This window comes from Mirounga angustirostris, unplaced genomic scaffold (genome assembly GCF_029215605.1).
Source record: "Mirounga angustirostris isolate CCGP_5_RB_7025 unplaced genomic scaffold, mMirAng1.0.hap1 SCAF_5, whole genome shotgun sequence".
In the NCBI taxonomy this organism is placed as follows: domain Eukaryota; kingdom Metazoa; phylum Chordata; class Mammalia; order Carnivora; family Phocidae; genus Mirounga; species Mirounga angustirostris.
The window spans coordinates 88,450,297-88,473,313 of NW_026991713.1; the positions used below are offsets into that span (position 1 = coordinate 88,450,297).

The following is a 23,017-nucleotide window of genomic DNA, read 5'->3' on the forward strand; positions in this document are numbered from 1 at the left end:
AAGAGTAGTAGAGAGAACATGATTTTTACAGGGAGAACTGGATTCAAATTCCAGCCCCATGATATATTAGCTATGACACCCTGAGTCTGTTACTTAATCTCTGAGATGGGTTTCCACCCCCTGACAATGGAGACGTTAATACCTATCTTACAGATTTTGAAAATTAAGGGAAATAATTTATATTAAATACCAGGAGCACAGTTGGTTCTAAAAAATTAGTTCTTTTATCTTGATATTTATAATTTACTTTTACCAAATTATATTCCACTAACTTGGTTTTTACACAAGATATATATCTCGAAAAAAAAGATATATCTCAATAATATTTCCTGCTAGATGGAGATGAACACAAGTGCCCACTATACCTTGCAATATCTAATTTATCCAGGAAATAATTCAAGAAGTCATCATGGGGGGCCTGGGTGGCTCAGTCATTAAGCATCTGCCTTAGGCTCAGGTCATGATCCCAGCCAGGGTCCTGGGATCGAGCCCCGCATTGGACTCCCTGCCCTGCGGGAAACCTGCTTCTCCCTCTCCCACTCCCCATGCTTGTATTCCCTCTCTCGCTATCTCTCTCTCTGTCAAATAAATAAATAAAATCTTTAAAAAAAAAAGAAAGTCCTCTTACAACACCTTGAGTCTTCCCAACAAACTTTTGGAATCAAGCAGGTTAATTCAGTCTATGGTGACATTTAGCCAAAAATAAATTGGCAAGTATGCATGTAAAGATATAGACACATGAGGGCACTTGGGTGGTTCAGTCGTTGAGTGTCTGCCTTCAGCTCAGGTCATGATCCCAGGGTCCTGGGATCAAGTCCCGCATCGGGCTCCCTGCTTGGCAGGAAGCCTGCTTCTCCCTCTCCCGCTCCCACTCCCCCTGCTTGTGTTCCTGCTCTCGCTATCTCTCTCTGTCAAATAAATAAATAAAATCTTTAAAAAAAAAAAAAGATATAGACACATGAACATAAATATCTATACATTCATACAGACATTTATATGCATGTGTACATATATGTGTATATATTTTAAAGGCATATTAGTAGTAAATTTAGAATACTTCTATTTACTTGTCATATTGATCCACTAACAGCATCTACTCACAATACAGTTATCTTTATGCAACAATAACACTCTGAGGGGCGCCTGGGTGGCTCAGTCATTAAGCGTCTGCATTCGGCTCAGGTCATGATCCCAGGGTCCTGGGATCGAGCCCCACATCGGGCTCCCTGCTCGGCGGGAAGCCTGCTTCTCCCTCTCCCACCTCCCCTGCTTGTGTTCCTGCTCTCCCTATCTCTCTCTCTGTCAAATCAATAAATAAAATCTTTATTTAAAAAAAAAAAACAATACTCTGAGAAACAAACTGAGGGTTCTAGAGGGGATGAGGTGGGGGGATGGGTTAGCCCGGTGATGGGTATTAAAGAGGGCACGTACTGCATGGAGCACTGGGTGTTATATGCAACAATGAATCGTGGAACACTACATCAAAAACTAATGATGTAATGTATGGTTACATTATAATAAAATAATAACATAATATAACATAATAATAAAATAAAATAAAAAATAAAAATGGTAGTATTGGCAAAAAAAAAAACGCTGCTTTCTACTTATAAAAGGTTACATATTCATCGTAGAAATTTTGGAAACTAGAAAGGGATAAAGAATCATATTGTCCCATGTCTCACTATTCTAAAAGAAGGCATTTTAATATTTTGGTGTATAGCTAGCCATATGTTTTCTTATGCATGTATGATAAATGATATATAGCATATATTTTATAAAATATTTGAGCAGCTTAAAGAAAAAGAAACAGGGAAGAATCCTAATGTTTGATATTTGGACTTCTTCATTTACGATAGTATGCTTTTCAAATTCTTTTAAGATATCTTAAGTCTTATTGTGTTTCATTTTATGAATAGAGCTTCATATGTTAAATCAGTCTTCTATCATCAGAGGTATAGGCTATCTCTTCAACTTTTTATATTATCAGTATTATCAACATAATATTGTAAACATGATATTGATAAACAATATTCAAGCCTGTGTCAGGATAAATTCACAGGAGCACAATTAACTGGACAAAATATATAATTGTTTAAAGGCTTATGTTATCTATTGTTAAAATGCTCTCCCGAACAGTTAATACCAGTTATTATCACACCAGATGCGTAAGAGCTATGTATTCCCTTACATTCACTCTAACATTGGGAATTATTATTTAAAAAGAAATCCTTGTCACCCTGAGGGATGAAAGATGGTGTCCCATTATAATTTTTAATTAGCATTTATTTGATTTCTAGTGGCCCTTTGATATTTCTTCTTTTAGGGAACACCCTGTTTATGCCCTTTGTCCATTTTTCCATTAGGGCAGGCTTCCCTATTTTATCCATGTTCTACACAGAAAATTAAAACATCACTCAAGGACTAAACCCAGCCTAAATTCTATTATGATGCAAATTGTAGGTTGTTAATGCTATTTACAAATCATATATCAATTTTATTTTACCATTGAAATAAAAAGTTGCATTCACAATTAAGTCTATCTCCTCAGTAGAACTCAGTCAAGTAAGACAAACACTCCTAAATTTTACCTCTAAAACCGTTCACATTCTTATTGCTGCAAAATACTATTCTAGTATCATTATTAAAGTACCTAATATATTTCTGTGTTCGCTTCATTTATTACATGCCATAATGGGACTGCATATCTTTAGTGCTGGTTATGCACAATTAGCACTTAGTTATTGTCTTGTCACTTCAGCCCCTACAAGACAAACTTCTTTAATGCAAGAAGTCAGCTAATCTTCATCAGTCAAGCAAAGCAGACAAATTTTGTTACTCTGAATACAGAAGGTTTTCAACATAGGAGATTTTCTTTGTACTTTGACATTTGCTGGGGAAATCCTCTCCAATAAAGCCATATGCCGCATGAACCTATACTTTCAGTAGCCAAATCATTATTATAGCTCTGCACCGTTTCAAGTGAAACACAAAGCAAATAGGTAATTTACAGGCATGTTCCCTTAAGCAAACTTTATTGACATCTGAGATTGTGGTATTATAAATGCTTATGAATTTTATTTAGCAGCCATTTCATCTTAACTTTTAAATCAAAAGATCATTAAGATCAAAAGCATTTCCGAGTGTTTCAAAAATGCTAGTAAAAATAACTTTTCTTTCGGGATTGGTTGTTTCTTGTACATACCCTCTCCACTCTTTTTAGAGGGGTATGGCTGAAGATGTGAATCCTGAATTAAACATCTAAGGTTTGTTTTGTTTTGTTTTGTTTCTCTATTACCAGAAGCAGAGGAATGTTATTTTGAGCATCTTAGATGATAACTCGAATCTCACTCAGAATTGAAGAATTCTGTATAATCGGTTAATTTCTTAAAGGTGACTAAGCCCCTCCTCCTTAGACGATTCTGTAAAACTAAACGATGGTTTTATAAGAAAAGGAAAGAACATGTTTGTTTGTAATGAAATTGCCTCAAATATGTAGAATTGTGTAACACTAAAGAATAAAAGCACTGTGCTAGGTTCTGGAAAGAGAGGTGAATAAAAGCTAGTTTCTCTCTTAGAGATATTCAGAGTTATGGGAGAGACAGGACATCAAAGACTCACAGAAGAGTGTAAATGATGCTAAACAGAGGGAAGAGAGGTCTGTCCTTCTTGAAGTCTTAGAGAAGCATCAAAGGGTGGATGGGCCAGGTTTTAAAACAGAACTCCCTAGGACTGGTTGGAATGTAGGAATTGTGTCTGGTGGGGGCTGGGGAAGACAGGAAGCCAGGGAGCCAAGGGTTTTCCAGACAGATGGAGCATCATGCAAGGCATGGAAGTGTGAAAGCATTTAATGTGTGCAGGAAATGAAAAGTAGCTCAGAGTACTCAGAGATTAGAGAGCGAGATTGGTTAGGGATATGAAGAAGGAGGGAATGGTGTGAGGATCAGGAGGAAGTAAAACTGTAAAGGTAGGAAGTCAATGAATGCAAGTCAAAATGAACACAAATTTAAATTATCTATCTAAAATACCTTTGTTATTTAAAGCTATTCGGTGCCAGAATAAATATGTCTTAACCAGTATTTACTGACCACCCACCTCAAGTGGTAGTATAATTTATGGTAGTATTTCAAACGGTTCAAAAGAAATATAACTCATGGGCACTTACCTCAGCACCACAGTCTAGATTGGGAAACTTGTTACCCATTCATGAGAAAATCTGAAATGCCAAACTAAATGATATGCCAATAAATAAGCGCTTTGGGAAAGATCAGAATGAGTTGGCATGGTCAGGGAATATTGATGGAGGGAATGGAAACTAAAGAATTTTTAGAATTTAAACAGATGGAAAAAAGGGAGAAATAGTCCTGGTTAAGGAATGACTTAAGCAAAGGTGAAAAGATTATCATTAACAAATAATAATGATAGCAGAATTCTTATATAATGATGATCATACACCAGATACTGTTCTGTTTTACATGTGCTCATTTAATACTCAATAAAATGAGATACTATTATTACCCTCGTTTTACAAGTGAAGTAACTAAAGTACAGAAAATTTAAGTAACTTGCCCCAGAAAACAATGATAGAAAATGGTAGACTCAAAATGTGAACCCAGACAGTCTGGCTTTAGTCTCTAAACTCAGAGCTGATATGAGGGCCCTGGACTCTTTCAAGAGGGGTATTTTATTTTCTGACTGAGTGGATATAAATGAGAATAGATATGATGAAGTTAAAGCAAGGTAGACTTTGAATAATTTGTAGTGGGTTTCGGGCTGTGGGTAGTGTAACTTGGTGCAGAAAAGGATTGAATCAGGAATGAAGTATGTAATGACAACTGGACAGTCTTTGGGAGAAGAGAGTAAATTCGTTCACAGCGTATAGAGGTGGGACGATGGGTATATAAACAGTACCTCTTATTGAGAACAAAGTGCAGCATCGAAATCTCCATCTTTAGTAGCTGAGGATGCTACATAGAAAATAGAGACATTTGAAATATGGACTGGATCCCCCCCACCCTTTCTAAAGTATTGTGGAGTTGGGAACTAATTATAATTGATAGCCACTGACCTCAGGGAAATAAGATGACTAAGTTAACATTTCCATCCTTAGAAAGGATGTGAAAAGGAGGTTACAAATGGAGGCTTTGCAGAAGCTGTTGGTAACTTGCTTAAAACTACTCTAAGCCCCATATTTTATAAGGGTGATTTGTTAATTATATTTATTTTCTGTACTTCTCAAGTCTCTAAGACTGTATGAGTTCAATTAGGATCACTCCAAAAATATCTGGAAATTAAATCTATTATTATTAACGCCAAAACACCAAGATTAAATGACTGAGTAATCTGATTGGGCATCTTTTTATTCCTTAACATACTTCTTTTTTTTTAATGAAGGCAAAATTAATTGAACTGACTACACCACAAGCAATTAGGATTAGATTACAAGGAAGATTATCAGCTTATTTTCAGGAATTTTAGCCTGACCTATTAATATACTTACAGTATCCTCTGGCCATCACTGCTTCTATAATATTTTTTCTGCCAGTGCTAAATCTCATAAGGAGCTCGTAACATTGGAAATTAGACTTTCTCACAAGATCAGTTATAGATTATTTTGTTAAGCATCTAACATCTGCATTACTGTTTCTCTAATTTCTTCATGTTTATATATGGAACATCTTAAAGGAGTATACCAATCCAGGGGCACCTGGATGGCTCAGTCAGTTAAGCGTCCAACTCTTGGTTTCGGTTCAGGTCCTGATCTTAGGGTCATGAGATCGAGCCCTGCGTTGGGCTCCATGCTCAGTGTAGAGTCTGCTTGGGTTTCTCTCTCCCTCTCCCTCTGCCCCCCACTTCCCCCCCCCACATTCTCTCTCTCTCTCTTTCAAATAAATTAATAAATCTTAAAAAAAAAAGGAGTGTACCAATCCTAATCGCAAAGCAGTTATAATCTACTTTAACCATAGCTTTCAAAACTGTTTTAAGTTATATGCGTAAGTGTGACATTTCTCACCCATGTTCTGTTTTGTCTTGACTTTCCAGTATAAATTGAAATGCCCATAAAATGTACTTTGTCCAGTTGACAACATTAGCAACAAAATATTTTAGGTAGGACTATTTTAAATGAGTCCCATTTATATTACCAACATCTCATTGAATGGTAGGTAGACTTTTTTTAAAGTTATGCAAAGGAATATTAGCAATACAAAAAGCCTGTATTAACTTCATAGCCTTATGCTTTTCTTCTTCCACATAAAGCATGGGTCTTGAGCCCAAAGGGACCAGAGTCCCCTTCCTTTCTCTCTCATACACATTCTAGTTATGGAAACTTGGCAATTTTTTTGTTGTTTAATTCTGGGAGGAAGCCTTAGGTTTTTCATCTGAAAAAGGCCATAATAATATTTACTTTCTCAGTTGAACATAAGGAATAAAAGTAATCATGTATACACATGCTTAGCATTAGCACATGGTAAGTGTTTTATAAAAGGTGGCTATTTTAATTATCTACACTCCAAATATTAAAGTAAGGCTTACGTACTTCATTTCTACTCTTCACCATACACTTTAAAAAGTCACTTATACTGGGCTGCCTGGGTGGCTCAGTTGGCTAAGTGTCTGCCTTCGGCTCACGTCATGATCCCAGGGTCCTGGGATCGAGCCCCACATCGGGCTCCCTGCTCAGTGGGGAATCTGCTTCTCTCTTTCCCTCTGCTTGCTCTCCCTGCTTGTGCTCTCCTGCTCATGCTCTCTCTCTCAAATACATAAATAAAATCTTTAAAAATAAATAAATAAATAAAAAGTCACTTATATTAAAGATAAGAAAAAATGAAGTTTCATCTTCAGTATCATAAGTGGAAGGTTGGGATTTGAACTCTATTTGTTGCAATATACCTCTCTGCCTCTCACATGTTTCTTATTTTAACATCCCTACAATTCAGTGATGTAGTTGTTTTATCTTACCCACACAGAGCTGACTCAGAGAGAGTAGGAAATGAACCCTATAATTTGCATTGGGTAGCATCAGGGCTCAGGACTAGATCCCTAGGTTTTTGGTTCAAAGCTTTTCTCATGATAATTACCCTGAATTTATTAATCTACAAACAAAAATTATCTAAATTTCAAGGCTTCTGAAGGTAAGAATGACATAACTTCACATGACCAAAAAAATGGTTTTATCTGGGGCTCCTGGCTGCCTCAGTCAGTAGAGCATGTGACTATTTCTGGGTTGTGAGTTCAAGCCCCAAGTAGAGCATATTTTTTAAAAAAAATTTTGTTTTTGACAGTGAATAGAATTTGGGGGCTTGTTAGAAAATTGAAGCAAAATTTTAGTCAATATGGAGTTGAAAGAATATTTCCAATTCAGTTGGTTTTTAGGGGGAAAAAAAGACCTCAGTAATATTAGCTAGAACACAAGAGTACTTGTTGAATTTATTTATTTTATGTGCTATTTTATCATTAGCTTATTAGCTCAAATTAATTACAACAGTAATATAAATTGAAAGTTTTGAACAGTAATCAGATATATCCTACATGTTATTTTATGTAATCTCACATAAAAGATAAGTATCTAATTTGGCTACTTAGGTCTGTCCAACAGAAGAAATATTTCCTTTTATTCAACATGTCTTAATGATCAGGATAATCTACAAAACCTCATTTACTCACACACCACTTTTTAAGCACAATATTTAAAGTTTATAGTTTGCAACTAATAAAAAGAAGATATACTTAAGGTTCAAACTTGAATGTTCATTCTATCCAATAGCCTTGACCGCAAACTCCAGGATTTCAAGATCAGCGCTTAGTCTGTACTTTCAATCAACATCATCAGCAGGCAGTAATCCTGGGGAAAAAAAGTAAATTCCACAAACAAACAGACCAATCTTCCTTTAAGAGGAAAGCTAATTCTTTTCAATCTACTTTTTTTATTACACTATTTTCCCCTCTATCTACTTAGCTAGAATAAGGATAAATTTCCAAAGCTACCCAGTTGGAAAATAAATAGGTTCACTGTGTGTCTAGCATTCCAATCTTTGCAAATGTAAATCAGTCCAACTGCTCCTCATTTAAACCTTCAACTTCACAAAACATTAAAGGGTTGCTTTCACTACACAATTTAATCTATCCACTAAGATTTCTGCTTGAACATCATTCGAAATTGACTATCTGATAAAGAGAGACCACTATCAAAGGTCAGTGAGGTCAACTTGTATAATTACAAGTAGTTTTACTGGGTCAACTCTACTAGACACTGCTGTTTGAAGGTTAAATTGTTACAATTAAAAATATATACAGATCTCCCCAGAGTTACTTTATTGTTAAATGTACTGGAAACAGCACAAGCATTTATTTCTGACCTTAATTGTGTCCAAAGTGTCACCGCTGGGAAATTATACAAAAAGAGCACTTACTAAAAACATTACAATCTTGCACATTAAACAGTGCTTTATAGAATAAAATACATAATTAGCCACTGGAAACTAGTTTATTTATCACATCAAAATTAAGAAGTTCATTCAGGTTACTCCCTTTGGTTTAACTGGGAGTGCGCTAAGAAATGACATTTAATATTTTATAGTTGGTGAACTTGCCACAAACAAAGGAATATGGCCCAGCTTCAGACTCTGATGCTAAAACAACTTTTCCTTCAGAACAATCACTTCCAGATTACTAGAATTTAATCACATTTTAATAACAGAGAGTAAAAGGAAGCTTTAAATGGGAAGCTTTAAAATGGGCCTCTTTCTAATTGTTGGATACATTTTAACGCCTTTTACTTTTTTTAATAAAGTGAATAAATGGCCAATGGTGAAATCTTCCATAATCACTGCAGTGAAATACTATTATCATTCTTTCTTTTATTTTAATGACTGTAAATATAGATCAGTTATTTTTTTTTCTTTCCAAAGTAGTGATAAAAATCACCTCTGCTGCCCAAGGTGTTTTCCTCGATTTTCCTATGCTGTTTATATATATAAATGTAGGATTTCAAATTTTGTGTGCAATGTTTCATTAAATGACCTACACGGTTTAATTTTGACAATAAAGGCAACTCTCTAAACCAAGCTCTCAAATTCAGGGAATTACTGTGTGACATTATTACAAGGAAAAGAAATCTTCAAATCTATAGATTGGAGTGAAATGATCTTAAACATTTTATTTTTTAAAATATTTTCAGATTTTGCGTTGGAGACAAATTTTTCCTAAAGAATAACATGATCCTTTGCCAGACGGACTACGAAGAAGGTTTAATGAAAGAAGGTTATGCACCCCAGGTTCGCTGATCTATCAACATCACCCCATTAAGAATACAAAGCACTACATTCTTTTATCTTTTTTGCTCCACATGTATATAAGAATTGACACAGGAACCTACTGAATAGCGTAGATATAGGAGAGCAGGATGGTTATATGGAATAAAAGGCGGACTGCATCTGTATGTAGTGAAATTGCCCCAGTTCAGAGTTGAATGTTTATTATTAAAGAAAAAAGTAATGTACATATTGCTGGAGTTTTTTGCTTGCTCTTCGTTTTTGTGTCACTTGGCATGAGATGTTTATTTTCGACTATTGTATATAATGTATTGTAATATTTGAAGCACAAATGTAATACAGTTTTATTGTGTTACCATTTGTGTTCTGTTTGCTTCTTTGTATTGTTGCATTTAGTACAATCAGTGTTTAAACTTACTGTATATTTATGCTTTCTGTATCTACCAGCTATTTTAAATGAGCTATAACTTTCTAGTAAAGAATTGAAGAGCAAATCTCACTAATGATGCACATATAGATAAAGCAAGTCTATCAACATTAAAATACTAAAAAAAAAGAAGAAGAAGAAATGAAGACACACACAAAGCATTTTAGCAACATCCACTATTATTGCCACTATGATTTAGAGTCTATCAGTGTTCTCATTATAACCCCCGATTTTCAGGGGGTTAAAGATCAGCTTTAAAAATGCATAAAAATTTCATCTTAAAGCACTTTCATTTTATACCAACGTGAAAAGTGCCATTTTTAGAATAACTTTAAAGCTTAGCAATTATCCTTTTAATATCCTTTTTTTGTGTGTGTGTCTTTACCTACACAATGGCTTTGTTTTGTTTTGTTTTGTTTTTCAGCCACTTACCCCTTATGTAAACTAGTGCCTTTGGGTATCATGTAAAATTTTTCCAAAGGGTTACTTTAGACAAGTGTTACCACAATTATGAGATAATTTTAAAATGATAAATTTCTTGTACAAATTTTGCCCAGATTTCTCCCTGAGAGCTAAGGGTTTAATAACTTGATGGCTTGACAAATTTCTGGCACTGAAAGGATTTGAGTGCAAATCTACTGAAACCATGATAATGCATACTGAAGCTATGATGATATTTGAGTGGTGAGCTTACTTTTTTGATCAGAGCAACATAGTGCTCACAGAATCTTCTAGAAGAAGAGAAACAAAGGGATTGTCAAAGAGCTGAGAACTGGTGATTATATATTTTTCTGTATTTACCTGACACTTATTTTAATGTTCAAAAAGTGAAGACTTTAAAAGTTTGACATGTCTTACTCTTACTGCTTTCTTTAAGTAGCTACCCGCTCAGAATATATATATCACACTTAAGGCTGAAATCTGTCATTCCATGTTTTAAAGGTGAAAAATTATTCCCTTACCAACATGATAGATGATAAAGAAGAAAGGTTTCTAGAAACAAATTATGGAGACCGATTATTTCAATTACAATTAAGGAAATAAAAATAAGACTATGATCCCTTCTTCTGGGTTGCTCACACTTTGCTTCTTTGCTTCTGCTCCCTGTAATAGAACTACTTTTCAACAAATCTAATCTGACACAGGCACAATGAAGCATATTTTTGCTAGAGCAAATTTAGTGCTGTAGGTTTTCTTTTCTTTTCTTTTCTTTTTTGATTACTTGTATAGGAAATATTTCCCGGTGTTATTTGCATACATATTTTGTCCTGCCAATAGATGCATTGCAGATGAAAATTAAATGTGATACCTTAATTCTTGGTTTGGGGCCAAAATATTAAACTGAAAATAATGCTGGTGTGGATTTTTGTTTTAAAACAAAGCTTTATTATGAACATGCATGTGAATCTGGATATTGCCTCTCATTTTTCAGAAATAGTTCTGTGAAAAGTGAATGATATGTATTTTTACAAATACTTCATGGTTAAGAGTGTTCAAGTCACATGTCCCCCAGATTTGAGATATACTGGAAAAAAAAAAAGAATTTCAAAAATAGCTATTTGGGGCCCACAAAGTAACCATTATTTTAGCCTTCGAGCCTTACATCTTTTTCATGATAAGACTCGCATAGCCAAAACCAAAACCCAAACCAAACAAAAGGTGGTGGGGGGCAGGGGATCCGTGAAAAGTGTTTTTTCTCAACCAGCCCTGCGAGCCCCCATTAAGAGGTATCTGAAATTCATGTGGATGTCAAATTGTAATTGCCAGTATCTTTTTCAAATGATCATTTTTAGATTTAAATGGTTTTGCATATGTTTATCAATATGTCAAAATACTTGTAAATTGGGAACAAACTTCTCTTAGCTCCTGGAAGCTGTTCAATATCCTTGCACCCAAAGACCAAACAAGTTTTTATTGCCTTTTCTTTTCCCAAATCCTTCGGGAATTAATTCTTATGCTTTTTTTACTACAAGCAAAATTACTCACCTGGATTAAAGATTAAGGCCTTAATCTCTTTAGATTATCTCTAATCTCCATGAAATTGTGAAACCAGACAGAAATGGGTCATTTTATAGCTAATTGCCCATAAGTAGTAGCATTTTTGACCTGAAGTACTAACCTAATTGTCTTGACTACGCAAAGTCCCTGAATTGTCGTCACCTTTCCTCTTTGTGTTGTGTAGCCCTGACGTCACTTAGCTTCTTGCCCGATGCCTCCCGTAGGACACCTCCAAAAGAGCTTTGATTTCTCAAGCAGTTTGAAAGCTCCCTTCCTAACATGCATCTAAGAGAGGCTGCCTATGATGAAGGACCAGGCACCTCCACTCCACCAGAGTGCTGGCTGAGTTTAAAAGCTGACCTGTGTTTGTAATTTCACTTTCATCTTGCTTAATAAATATCTGCTGGATTCTTTCATTCATTTTTTTTATATCTGGATTTATGTTTTTAATAAAAGGGGTATTACATTCTTTGATTGCACTTAATTGGCAAAATCTAAGATAATACCTAGAAAGCGTACGTTGTGTCCGCTTGAAAAAAAAGAATAAAGTGTGTAAGGACACTTACTTTCAAAAGGTAAATCATAACAAGCCTAGACAAGGTACCTCAAATGCTTTCTCCAAAAGTTATATTTAAGATCTCTGAGCTAGGTAGTTTATTGTTATTTACTTTTGTGGGAAAAATAAAACTGTCAAAAAGGAAGGTAGCAAATTGCTGGGTGTAATTTTGTACGTTTACACAAATTTCCAGTGATCTTCCTGAAAGGAACTGTGTTGCTGTCGTCAGACTCAATTTCAAATTTCCTATTTTCCGTATAATGAATTAAAACAAAACAAAACAAAAAACCTCAACGAAATCCTACATTTTCAGGGAAGAGATGTTGTGCCTGCAATGAAACAGGGTGCTGAAAATTATATCTGTGGTAAAACATACTGTGCACAAGTGATTTCCTTTTAACTATCACTTAAAGCAGGCTCCTCTCACCAAAGACACTTAAACAATTTCACTGAAATGATATAGGCCAAACATGTTTAGTATTCACTTCAGCAAGTTGCAAAAACAATCTGCATGTTCATTGTAATAGGCCATTAGCACAGAATACAATTTTAGCAAAAGCCTTTTGATTACTACTGTTTCTTAAATACACCATTATAGATATTTCTTACATGTGATTTCAATGCAAGTTAAGGCCAATAGAGAGCAAAATGTTAATATAGGCATTATTTCAATTGACATTTATTGAGTACCTACTATGTGACAGGCCTTGCCCTCAGCATTCAAAGAGCCTCCTATTGGGCCGACTTAGGGTCCTCCAGACATCAGAACATTTTAGTGCGTCTCTGCGCTGGTTTGGACTCATCTCAAACCTAGGAATAATGAGCACACAAAAGCAAATACCATCTTCTACCTATTCAGCATGTCATTGGTATGAAGGACCCAGGAAATATCTCAAGTAATCAATGTGTTCAGAGAATTATCTCACGCAAATTACTCATTAACTCAATAGCACATAATAAAAAAGAACATCAATTAATTAATGAGTCACCCTCAGATCACTATGATTACAATAGAGCTCTGTTGAAACAGGGGTTATAAATGGGGCTGCCTCTCTTTATTCATTGTTTGCAATTGGCCCATTATTGGGCTGAAACCAGTGTCATATTTAACACATGCCTGTAGGTAATTGTGTGATTAGTATCATAAATGAAGAATTCAGAAGGTGTATTGCTTATGACCTTATAAATGGTCAGAAAAATAAAGACAACTCTCATTTGTACTCTAGCTTCCTTTGAGGCCGAGCTATTAGAAGGACGTTATCTATCTAAAAGGTGTACTTTTACATTTAAAAGACTTCCAGGCTGAACATTATAAGGATTAGCTGCTAAAACACTTAAAAGTAAAAATTACGATGCTTTAGAATACACTTACCTTAATTTCAGTAACTTTTTACCAAGACTAAAACATGCGTGACCAGTCTTGTAAAAGTTTTGGTACCCCAAACGGACATTTTTGCTTTTGGAAGGCCCAGCGTGGGGGAGGGTGTGTGGAGACTGACAGCAATAGGGGAAGAGATGAAAGGAAATGCCAAATATTACATACAAAGTCACCAGCTAAAGTTTCCCAACTATCTTGGTAAATGCCATTCCAAAAACCTTATAGAATAATTATAACAGTTCCCTTAGGTAAGTAAGAAACATCTGTTGGTAACACATAGCAGGTGTTAACAATTACACATACTGAAATTTTTAAAAACGTTTTTAATTAAAAGAATTCTGTTTTCTGAAAAGAAGAATATGTTAAATTCAAAGATACTCCTGTTTTGAGCGTAATGCACAAAATTATAAAGCCCAAATCATCTTGGATCAACTAGGTTTCATGTTTGGTTCAGATCATTGCAATCAAAAGTGAATTGGAATTCACTGCACTTTTTACACAATTGGTATTCTGGGCTGAGGAGCTGAGTACTCATGAAATTGGTATAGCAGAGCTGATTACAGAATATTTTGGCTTTATGGGCAAGGTGGTTGCCATTAAATGTATCAGATTTAATGGACACAGCACAAAGACAAATGAGAACAAGAAACATTCAGAAAATAGATTATCCAAATCTTTTTTTAACCCTACTTCTGCAGAATACTTTAAATCACCTAACACAGTCCCTTTGTAACATGTAACATTAGCATATGACCCATCTTCAATAGCTTTTAATAACAGCTGAAGTTCACTGAACACATCATGCATCAGGCAGTTTTCCACACCCAAGTAATTTCCACAACAACCTTGTAACATATGTACAATTACCCCTATTTTACAGATTTTAAATAAAAGCAGAGAGAGGTTGCTTAACTTGTCCAAGGTCATACGGCTTATAAATAGATTTAAACATAGGTTTTCTGGCTCTCAGGCTTCACCACTGTACTGTACCATCTCTTACAGACTTGTCGTCATCATTATCACCATTATTATTGTTTTCCACTCAAGATCTGGAAGTTATCTGTGCTTGGTTGAAAATTACAAATATTTCAGAGTTAATGTCATCATTAAAAAATGAAAATTGGGAATGAAAGTGATCATATTTTCTTAGATGCATCTGCTTGATACTCTTTCTTTCTACCACACCATGAAGGAATTTATCTGAGCCACAAAGGTAGATAGCTAGAATAGGGGATCCCTAGTATAGGAGGATCAGGAACAGGAGGTAGTCAACATAGACTTGAGAGTAGCTTGGAATAGAAAGCTGCAATTTTCTGCATCAGGATAAGCATGCAATGGGGAGATGAGGCTACACCAGTCTCAGAAATCAAGATAATATAAATCAGGATGTTACCTGTCTTTGATATTTTATAACTTGCTTCTATACGATGATCTGGAAACAAAGTCAGGATAGCAAAATGTGTCAAGCTATGTGCTCACTGGTCTAAAATACCCACGCTATACAAGATGCTAGTTCTAGGTCAACTGCCAAATAGGTAAGGAACTCTTTAGTCTCAGAATTACAATGGCAAGCCAGGCTAAAGCCATAGTGGGTAAAGCAGTTATATCTTAACATAGACCACAAAATGCGATTATTTACCACCTCATATGACCGCAGACAAATTTCCAAGAGGTTCTTCCTTCCACTACCTCAACTGCTTGCCGCCATCACCACAGCATCGCTTCCAGATATTGGGGTCCTTGTGAACCTAAATCATTCCAGATGAAGTCATCTTAAAGGGAACTTTCACCCCACAAGAGTGTTCCTGTATTTTCAGTATATAACTAGTACTTAAACTGATGGATTTAGAATGGTGATAGCCATAGAGGAATATGGTCAAATAAATTGCATAAACAGTGTGTTTGTCCTCAATCTAGAAGGCACAGTGGAAGCCCCAGAAATTTTTAGTTGCATGACAGCGTAAGTTAATTACAACATGACTTGCTAAAATATCACAAAGTACATCAAGTTTTTCACAGCCCAAGTTTGGCAGAGTTGCTAGGTTGTCTGAAAGTTCATCTCAATCTAGAATGCCTGTATTCTCCTTAGAGTATCCTCAATTTACTGTGAATAGTAGCAGGGACTAGAAGACACAGAAACCACATCTGAGGCAGTAATTAGTACATGAGAAGAAAATATGAGAGAAAAACAAAATATGGGAGAAAAAGTTGCCTAGAAAGAGGCAGGTAACTTCATTTAAAAAAAAAAGTCATTGAGCACCAACTATGTGTGTGGCATCATACTAGGCATTTCTAAATTTTTTCTGCCTGAGGGATTTGGGTGTGTGAAAAATTTGTTCACTGCTCTTTATTCTTTGTTTAATGCCCAATTTATTAAACATACAGCTCTAACAAGTGCAATTTCTCTAAACATTTGTACACCGTTTAAACAGCTAATAAACCAAAACTTGTAAATTTAATAAATCAGATCCAACCATTTAAACATTGATTAGAATCTTAGTCAAATTTTTCTAAACATTTCAATAAAATCCAATCTAATGAGCTTCACGTATTTTAAAACCAGACAGAAATTCTCACATTGAGTCAAAACATTTTTTAAAAAGGCTTGAAGCTGTGAAAATATTATTGATTTAAATTAATATTTCTATCTTCCTGAGGTTACCTTAATAGTAAGTAATTCCTTTTAAAAAATAGAGGATATTGTCTCAACTCTTTGAGATTACAGGGTCTGTGTTGTTGACTATATAAGCCTTGGATGGGGCATGAAAATGAACAGCTCTGTTCTAAACAGTTCAATCTTGAGCCAGTGCTTATCAAATTGGCCAACAATTTACTAACCATGCTTTTCTTGTTTTACATCAATGGAACTTTTTTTTTAAGCCCAAGCCTTTCAAATAGATAATAATTTCCTATAACTCAATGCTTCTCCCTACATTGATGTGTGTTAGCATTATTGTGTATGCCATTTTATATCCCATTATAAGCTATAGGATCATTTAGAGATTTTTATCTCCCAAGAAATAAGGAACTGAATCTACTTAGTCAGATTTCCTATTAGGACATTTGGCTAATCCTCTGTCCTGCATAAATTATTGGACCCTCTTTTGAAATGATTATAATGCATTACCACCTGTGTTGATTAGTACTTTGCATTTTCAGTGTGGTTTGATTTACAATTCTCTACATTTAATCTTCTCTACTTAGAAGATAGAGACAAATACAAATTGATACTGTATAAATGTGTATACATTCAGTAGAAGGAACAGGGCAGATATAGCATTATATTTAGCTTTTTTGTATTATAACTCTGTACAATTTACTGTATAACTTTTCCTCTTTTGAATTTTGTAGTAAACTCATGGCTTTCATAGAATCAAATGCCTTCCAGGTGGATTTAGTAGTAGGTTATATTTCAAGTATTTGTGTGTGTGTGTGTGTATGTGTTTTACTGTAGGTGTCAATCAAAAAAAGTTTGTCTTGAAAGACACCACCTTAGAAAACCAGAAAACCAAAAATAAAAAGCTTGAGAGAAAATGCAGAGTGCAGTACAAGGTGAGCAAAAGGTGAAGTGTTCCAGAAAGGCGTAATTCAACCTGAAAATTACAGAGGCCAAACAACCGCAGTGTAAAAGCAACAGTAACAGAAATCACTTAGAGAAAGAATATCAGTACCTACCTTAGTTGGACATTGAAAAGAAGAGAATAAAGAAACAGAAGAGTAAGTCAGGAGCTGAGACCATGACTTAACAACCCATATCTGAAAGATTTTACCTCACTCTTCATAAGGATGTTTGACGAGACCACATTTATGCTACTTTGCTATCATCAGATCTATGCAGACCTTGATTACTTCTTAGGTAAATATGCTTATTATTTACCTTAAAACATAGTTTTCTTAGTCCTCATTAACCCTTAATTTTTGTTTCCATTTAAGTGATGTCTTCTGTCAGGGCACATTAGGAAAGGCTTCACAATAGGCATTTAAATTAAGTCTTAAAGAACCATTGGAAAATGGAAGGAATGTTGATGTGTTTACAGGCATCACCCTTTTAAGTTCACCAAGCAATTAGTTTCATGATGACTCATCTAGCCAATAGGCAATAGAAAGCCAACAAAGATCTTCAAAAAACATACGGCATAACAAAGGTCAAAGTTCAAGATGGACTCAAACTGAACTGTACAGGGTGGACTAGGGAGGGACAAGAGGGGTTGCTGACAGTTCAGTCAAGAGGCCTTTGGAAGAATCACAGACCTGTACCTCTGAAACAAATAATACATTGTATGTTAAAAAAAAAAAAGAAGAAGAAGAAGATAGTAGGAAGGGAAAAATGAAGGGGGGGTTAATCAGAGAAGGAGACAAACCATGAGAAACTATGGACTCCGGGAAACAGAGGGTTTTATAGGGGAGGGGGGCGGGGGGATGGGTTAGCCTGGTGATGGGTATTAAAGAGGGCACATACTGAATGGAGCACTGAGTGTTATACATAAACAATGAATCATGGAACACTACATCAAAAACTAATGATGTAATGTATGGTGACTAACATAACATAACAACAACAAAAAGAATGAAACGCTGAGGAAAAAAAAAAAAAGAAGCCTTTGGAAAAAACAAGGAAAGCGATAAGCACCTACACACTATAGTGATTGGAGAAGAAAAGGGGGGGGCAATGGAAAAGATGCAAATTTCACTATGACAGTTGACTAAATGTGAAGAGAACAATGGAGAAGAGTCAGATGTGACTCCGAAATTTGGGGATTTTTACCCTAAATTACTACAGTTAATGTAGCAAACAGACCTAGAAAAGAGAGGATTAAAAAAAAATGTATGCTTTCTGATGAATCTTTGAATGTTAGGAACACTGTATTTCGTGGGAAAGCATAGAGTTCCATTCCTGCATCAAAAATTCTTTGAGCTTTTAAGGACAAAAAAGAAACATAATACTATGGGTTAGTGTGGCAGATGTTGCTTGTTTTCCACCCCAGATCCATATTCCTGCTCCATTCTTGCTAACAGCATATGGGACAGTGAGGTGCCAAAGCAGAAATGTGCATGTCACAGCTCTTTTTGCATCTACGGGTGGCCATTTGACACAGTTCTGGACAATAGGGTATAAAAATGAGTTGATGGAAGATTTCTGGGCAGCTTTTGGCTTTCCTGACAGTCACTCTATTCCTTCCTCCTTATTGCTTCCTTTGTCTTTCTGCCTGGAACACAAATGAGAGCAAGAAGTGGACCAACTCTCTAAAGCATAGATGATGGAGAAGATGAAATTGCAAATCTAAAAGTGCCCAGGCACTGATGAAATTGTGGAGCCACCAATGGGGAGCAGATTTGAACAGACTTGAATGTCAACTGTCCAGCTTACTTCTGGACACCTAGTCACTGTGGTTGGGTTACCTCTCGTCACTGCAGCTGGGTTTCTGTTACATGCAGTCAAAAACAATCCCAAACTGGGCCTCCTGCCTGGGTGGCTCAGTCGGTTGAGTATGCAACTGGATTTCGGCTCTGGTCATGATCTTGGGGTCCTGGGATGGAGCCAGCATTAGGCTCCCTGCTCCATGGGGAGTCTGCTTGTCTCCCTCTCCTTTTGCCCCTCCCTCTCCCTTTACCCCATGAGCACTACTGATGCTCTCTCTCTCTCTCTCTCTGTCTCTTTCTCTCAAATAGGTAAATCTTTAAAAAAAAAAAAAAAAATCCCTAACTGATATACTTGCTTGCAGAAACTTGGGAAATGTTATGATTTCAGCCTCAGCCTGATTCGGAGAAGGGAAATTTTGCACTGGTTTATAAGACCCAACATTACGATTTCATTCCTTCTCCCTCCAATTCAGGTCCTTCCTGTCACATAAGAACCCATAATCCTCTAACAAGAGAAGCAAGACGGTAAGGTTTCTAGTGTTTGTGTCTTATTTTCTTTCTGCTCTTACCTGAGCCCCAAACTCTACCCTGACTTTTTGACATAAAGTTAGCATTTCCATTAGAATATTATGATGTATCTACTTTTACATATGGTCAGTGGAGAAGGCTGGATTCTTATTAGATTGTCATAAATAATATAGGCAGAAGGATGCAGGGAAATAGCAAAGATATTTTCAAGTAATTAGTTGGAACTACAGACAAATCCAAAAGCAAGCCATTGTGCAAATGTCAGGCCATTCAAAGTTATTTCACCTTGAGGAGATAATGTCAGATCCCTGCTTTGGATATAAAGGAAGTTTTGAAAATCTTTCTGCCAGTCCCAAAACTCCTGTCTGAAGATCATTCCTGATCTATGAAGTTTCTCTCTTGTCCTCAGGAAAAAAGGGATAATATTTACATATATTTTACATAACTATATTTACTCAAAAATAGTTCTTCAATGTGATATTTACCTTTCCTACTTTGGGGGGGGACACAGTTAGCCTTTCCTTTATGAAGACATGGTGGTGGTAGGTAATAAGTTTTGATTTTTTTATTATCTCAGAGAAATAATCACCCACTTCATCTTGTTTTCCCGATCAAAATATATGTATATATTCAAATATGTACACACAAATTTGTGAAATCCATTAATTTTGTTTTCTTTGGCTATGAATACAAAATCTGGTTTCAACCTTGTGCCCCTCAAATAAAAACTCTCCATTTTGTAATGACCTTCCAGCCTAATCTTATGCTTCTCTCCAAGTGCTATCGATTCCTCTGTTAGCAGAAAAGTTCACTTAGTAATCTACTGTTTTCCAATGCATCATCTCAAGAGTACTTCTTTCCATTTCTTTTTCCTTCCTCTCTGTGCTTCTAGGAACATGTATTTAGTACTTTCCACACAGCAGTCATGGTGTGACACTCGGGACCAATGTCAGGAAAGGAAAGCAAGGGAGAGGAAGGAGGAAAGAAATGCAAAGGGTCCAAGATTTCCAAGACCTACTTTGTTCTCAAGTAGCTGACAGTTCACTGGGGAAGCAAGGAAGAACGGCTCCATAGCAGTGTGATGTTCTAATTAGAGATTGGACAGGATACTATGGGAGCAGAGAAAGGATACTGTGGGAGCAGAGTATGAGCCATAAATTCTGAGAAAAAGCAGCTGAGTCTTGAGAAGTCTACGTGATTCCAGTAGATTAGGGAAAGGAAGGAAAGCTCTTCCAGGCCCTTGCAAAGAACTCAAGGTATGAGAAATTCTGGTGGGTTAAAGAAATTTCAACTAGCACATTGAGGGGTTACGGATTGAAATCCAATGATGAAGGGTTTGTCCCTGCAGACCATGGTAGGAGAGTGGTCTCCAAATCTGTAGTGCTTTAAAAATATAGATGTGTATGTGTGTGTATAACAGGTAGTCTAACTCAGTAGGTATGTCCTCATGCCCGATGATCTAAGCATTTGAAAACCTCCATAGTAATTTTCAGGATTCATCAGGTGTGGATATCGCTGCCACAGAAGATCAGGAGCCTCTGAAGGATTTTAAGGCATGATCAGATTACATTTGGGGACATTCAATCTGGTGGTTTGATGAAAGCTCCAGTGGAGGCAGCTGAGACCATAGGTTGGGGACCAGCTGATATGGTTAAAAAGAATGTGGATTCAAAAGCAGTAGCGTAGAGCTGGAGAGAATGTCCACTTCAAAGACACAGTACAGGAGGGCGTGGTAGTTTGTTGGGGAAGAAGATGAGTTTCAGACTCATGGCTTTTGAATTGCCTTAGAAAGGAACTTAGAAATACAAGTATTTACACTTTAAAAGAAATTCACGATGAGAAATCTGAAGAAATAAAGTTTTACGCACCTGGATGGTAAAGGTAATACCTTGAACTCTTCAAGGTGTATTACTTACACAACTTATCTAAATCAGAAGGAAAATCTTACCTCCTCAAGTATAAAAATCTCATGTAAAACATTAAATTTAATCTGAAGTTGATGGGATATACAAGAGTTAATGAATTAAAGAAATGAGAGTAACAGATTGTGTGTTACCCTACTCCACTATGTTAGTTTGAATTAAGGTGTCGTTTTGGGGTTGCCTTTTTGGTATCAAAGCAGAAGGCTAACTGGAATTACCAGTTTTTATTCATCCTATACGATCCCCAGGACTATTCTTTAATGTCTTTACTTCTCTCAAAACCATTTCTTGCACTTTTCCCTAAAAAAAAAAGCTGTTGGGGCTATAGCTAGATAGAATCGATGACTCTGAAATTTTGGATTTCATTTATACACTTAGTTCTTTCACACACAGGGAACCACATGAAGTACAATGACAGATGGCTAGGTATCAGTATTACAGATTACTTAGAGCCTTGCTTCAAAGTCAGAGTATAAAATAAATGGATAAGATTGGTTTTTCTTAACTCTTTCAATAAAGTGTCTCCAGACAAGGAAATAGCTCATTATATAGGTTCTATCCCAACGAGAGGGACAGCTAGTGGATCCTTGGCTTCCAGGTAAGAGCACACATCTAGGCCAAGTTCCTGACATTCTACCCAGGCTTTAGAAGGAGAACAAAAAACTCTTTCCAGCAGCTGACAGGCTTCATCAACCAACATTTCTCCCTTCAAGCCTAAATTCTTTGTGTTGCACTTTCAGCCTTGACCCTTCCCTTCTGCCTTTAGCGGCCGTAGATAAAAATGCTTATCAACTATTCTCTGAATAAAAAACTTAACATACTCATAGATTATTGTGAAATCTTTCCTCATCCAGAATAATCCCCAATCTTTTGGCCTTTCCTCATAGGTCTTCTTTTCCAAAACTTGGATAATCTTGTTGGCTTCCCTCTGAACATTTCTGATGCTTGCACATGTATGTGTGTTTGGTTGTGGAACTCAGAAGTGGGCACCATAGTCTGCTTAGTGTGAAATGTATTAAAGGCCATAGCTAATGAGCACCACATCTTCTATTGCCGCTTATGTATGAAGTCAACATCATGCTTCTTTTTTCCTAAATGCAAAGGCAACTTTACTAATTCATGGCCAATTTGCATGATTCCACTATGGGCCAGAGGTATTTTCCCATGCATTGCCGGGGAATCCCTATGATATTTGCATAGTCAAATGTTCTCTTCTTTGTCTCAAGTGAACATCTGTGTCCATATCTAAGATGTTAAAATTTGATCCAGCACAACTGGTATGTCTTCTATTCACACTAAGATTCTTTAGAATTCTTAGTATTTCCCCCAAATTGCTAAATATCCCTATCTTTTCCAGACATGTTTTGTCAGCCAGCTATGTATATTAAACACCAAGCCCACAGACAACCTTTATGAAAGTCCCTTATTAATTGATGACCATCTTTTATGTATAATTTTCAGTTTTGTGTCTACTTGGAGGCATCTGAATGCCACCCTGAGGAACTGGAGGTGAGCTAGGAAAAAATAAGAAAAGTTAAGGCAATGGGGGGACAAAAACAAAAGGCAGAGTTTTTT

General features: G+C 36.1%; 1 protein-coding gene across 1 annotated transcript in view; it reads left to right on the forward strand.

The window, feature by feature from the left end:
• LMO3 (LIM domain only 3) overlaps positions 1-10,741 on the forward strand; it is a 48,542-nt gene extending 37,801 nt beyond the window's left edge. Inside the window, exon 3 of the mRNA XM_045869354.3 lies at positions 9,179-10,741. Coding sequence (XP_045725310.1) covers positions 9,179-9,284 — 106 coding nt within the window. The 3' untranslated portion in view covers positions 9,285-10,741. The remainder of the gene's footprint in view (positions 1-9,178) is intronic.
• The last annotated feature ends 12,276 nt before the right edge of the window (positions 10,742-23,017 follow it).